General features: G+C 49.6%; 1 protein-coding gene across 1 annotated transcript in view; it reads right to left on the bottom strand.

The window, feature by feature from the left end:
* The window catches only part of LOC136675087 (astrotactin-2-like), a 469,599-nt gene extending 466,696 nt beyond the window's left edge, over nt 1-2,903 (bottom strand). The window contains exon 1 of the mRNA XM_066651501.1: nt 2,555-2,903. Within this exon, the coding sequence (XP_066507598.1) occupies nt 2,555-2,903 (349 nt within the window). The remainder of the gene's footprint in view (nt 1-2,554) is intronic.
* Nucleotides 2,904-3,105: the final 202 nt, after the last annotated feature.

Below are 3,105 nucleotides of genomic sequence, written 5' to 3'. Positions count from 1 at the left end.
TCAAGTCAAAGAGCACTGAAGCTATAAATGCCAGGTACCTTGCTTTTACTCTCACTCATCCGGACCCCACGGCACTAGAGGACTGAAGGTGCAGCTTCCAAACCACAGCACAATAGCAGCACATCTGTATCAAGAGGCTTCACTTACGATACAAGTGCACTGTGTATTTCTGCAGTTACAGACTGTAGCCCAGCTGTTGCTCTACTTTATTAACCCTTTCACCTTCTTCATGAATTCTTACAACCCCCACAGAGCAGGTGTGATGTGGTGGTGGATCATTCTCAGTGCAGCAGTGACACTGACGTGGTGGTGGTGTGTTAGTGTGTGTTGTGCTGGTGTAGAGTGGATCAGACACAGCAGTGCTGCTGGAGTTTTAAACCCTGTGTCCACTCTCTGTCCACTCTGTGAGACACTGCTCCCTCGTTGGTCCACCTTGTAGATGTAAAGTCAGAGACAGGAGCTCATCTGTCGCTGCACAGTGTGTGTCGGCCGTCCTCTAGTCCTTCATCAGTGACACGGGACGCTGTCGGCTGGGTGTTTTTGGTCGGTGGACTCTGTTAAGTCCTGCAGCGACACTGAGGGGTTTATTCGCTCGTTCCAGTGCAACACACACTAATACACTCACACACACAAACACACACAGTGAAGGGGGCTTCGGAACAGCAGGGGAATACACCCACTGTAAGCAGAGGTTGCCTTTAATGGTGCATGCGTACAAATCTGTAAAGCTTTTCCGTACAAATCAGTACTACCTGACCTCTACTGGGATTACCCAGAATCCTTCATTTATTAATACTGAGGTGTGCTAAACCAACACAAACAAACAAGCACCCGGTAGAGTTTACACTTACTCTGACCTTACCACACTGACAGAGGAGTAGAACCAGTCCCCCGTGAATGATGTGAATGTACGCAGCTGACACAAGCTCAGACTGACAGCACAGCACTGAAGCAGGTGCAGGGTCCACGTGAGAGAGTCACGCAGCTCATGTGTCGTCATTTAGTAACCAGTTCAACAAACAAACAAGCAGAAACACACTGCTGTGTAACAGGTAAGAGGTAAACTGGTGTGTACTATACACATGTGGACAAACCAGTGAGGCCTGCTGGTAAGTTTAGGGTTAAGTTTATGGTACGAGTGATGCCTAGTGTTAAAGGTGATGTTCACCTAATACTATATAATACAGATTTTTAAATACATTTCAGAAAACCATTCTTTATTTGTTGATCTCTGCTCTGTTTGTGGACTGGAAAAAAAGGTCTGGTGTTTGTTCCTCCAGAATCATCTTCACTGTCTTCAGGACTGAGTTAGGGATTACGGCTTAGGTGTAAGGCGATATGTTTAGCATGATGCCTTGTAAAACATTCCCTTGTGTTTGTTTTCATTCAGAAGCACCACTTCATTTAAGGTGGAATTGTATATTTACTTTGTCATTTAAGCTTTTATTCAATGTTTGAATTGCCACATAAACTCATTTGTAATTCAAGCTGTTTAGTTTTGTAGCACTTTCGCTCTGTGTTTACTTTCACACAGTTAGCGCTCTCATGAATTTAGAGTCAGTTTCACCTTACGTAACGTAAACAGCAAAAATAAATCAATATTACCCCCCCCCCCTCCCTATGGAGCAGAAAAACAGTGGCATCTTTATCTCATGTCATGCTTTTCGGTGTTTGGAGGCCTCACCACTGTCCAAATGCCTCCAAATTCAGTTGTTTCTCAGCCAGCGGAGCAGAGAGAGAACTTAGTTTGTTTCCTGTTAACTGAGCCGGGGCTGTGCACAAACACTGGACCTTTTTTTTTTTTTTTTTTCAGAGCACCAACACAGCGGAAAACAGGACATGGTGAAGAAACTTATTGTTGGATTAACATCATGAACATTGCCTTTCAGGTGATGCCTAGAGTTTGGGTTAGGTTTAGGGACTAGGGTCTAGGGTAAGACTGAAGCCTGGTAACTGGACTGACAGTAGGTCGGGATAAGGCCCTGGGTTGGATTAAGGATAAGTGATGTGTGCATTTCTCACTGTAGTGATGAAACCCACCACAGCAGAAGACCCCCCACAGAGGTTCCCCTTCACACACTGAGAAAACAGTTCAGGACCACCATCACGCAGTAAACGCCAACAGAGGCACACCATTACTAACACCGAGCCCACCACAGCAGAGGGGGCTTTCCAACAAGCTTTCCAATAAGCCCCACACTGCCTGTGAAGATGCAGGGGCTCGGTTCTGAGCAGCTGCGTTCACGTGCACGGTGAAAAACAGGGTGTTTGTTTGTGTGTTTGTATGTTTGTTTGTTTACCTAGTCCAACAATAAACACAAAATACAGGAAGGGGCAGCTTCCCAACAGCCGCGCAATATCAGCAGCTCTGCACGCGCTCAACCACCCCCACCACCCCCCCCTGACAGCGCCACAGCGAAGGAGGTGCACTTTCACGTGCACGCAGAAAACCGCGCAGCTCGCGCACACTACAGCTTACGGACCACCGCAGCTGACCCAAAGGAAGCAGCAAACTAGCGGCTGCGTTAGGGATTACACAACGCCCCCCTCTTACCGAGAGTGAAGTACGGCAGCGCGGTGTTGTCCAGGTCGTCCAGGACGGACACGAGTCCCGGGAGGTCGGTCCGAACCAGCAGCAGGAGGCGCGACTCCCCCGCGGCGCTCCCGCTCACCCCCGCCGCGCTGCCCGAGCCCGCTGCCGCGCTCAAACTCAGCTCCGAGTCCCGGAGCGCGGGCAGCGTGGACACCGTCACCGTCTTCACATCGCACGCGAGACCTCCTGGACCGGGACCGGCTCCGGTTCCTCCGCCGTTACCGCCCTCCTCCGCGCCCTTACACAGCAGCCCCGGGAAGAAGAAACAGAACAAGCACAGGAGGAAGAGAAAGAGGGCGAAACGCGCCATTCCTCCAGCCTGCTGTCCTCCTCTCTCCCTCTCTCCCTGCTTCTCTCTCTCTTTCTCTCTCTCTCTCTCTCTCTCTCTCTCTCTCTCTCTCTCTCTCTCTCTCTCTCTCTCTCTGTATTATTTCTCTCCTCCTCTCAGCTCTCTCGCTCTTTCTCTCGCAGTCTGTCTAGTTCCCTCCAGTCTTCCTCTCCATTGATTTATT

Source organism: Hoplias malabaricus, chromosome 2 (assembly GCF_029633855.1).
Source record: "Hoplias malabaricus isolate fHopMal1 chromosome 2, fHopMal1.hap1, whole genome shotgun sequence".
NCBI classification, from domain to species: domain Eukaryota; kingdom Metazoa; phylum Chordata; class Actinopteri; order Characiformes; family Erythrinidae; genus Hoplias; species Hoplias malabaricus.
Note: the sequence above shows the minus strand (reverse complement) of the source record. Positions and strands in the feature narration are given on the sequence as shown.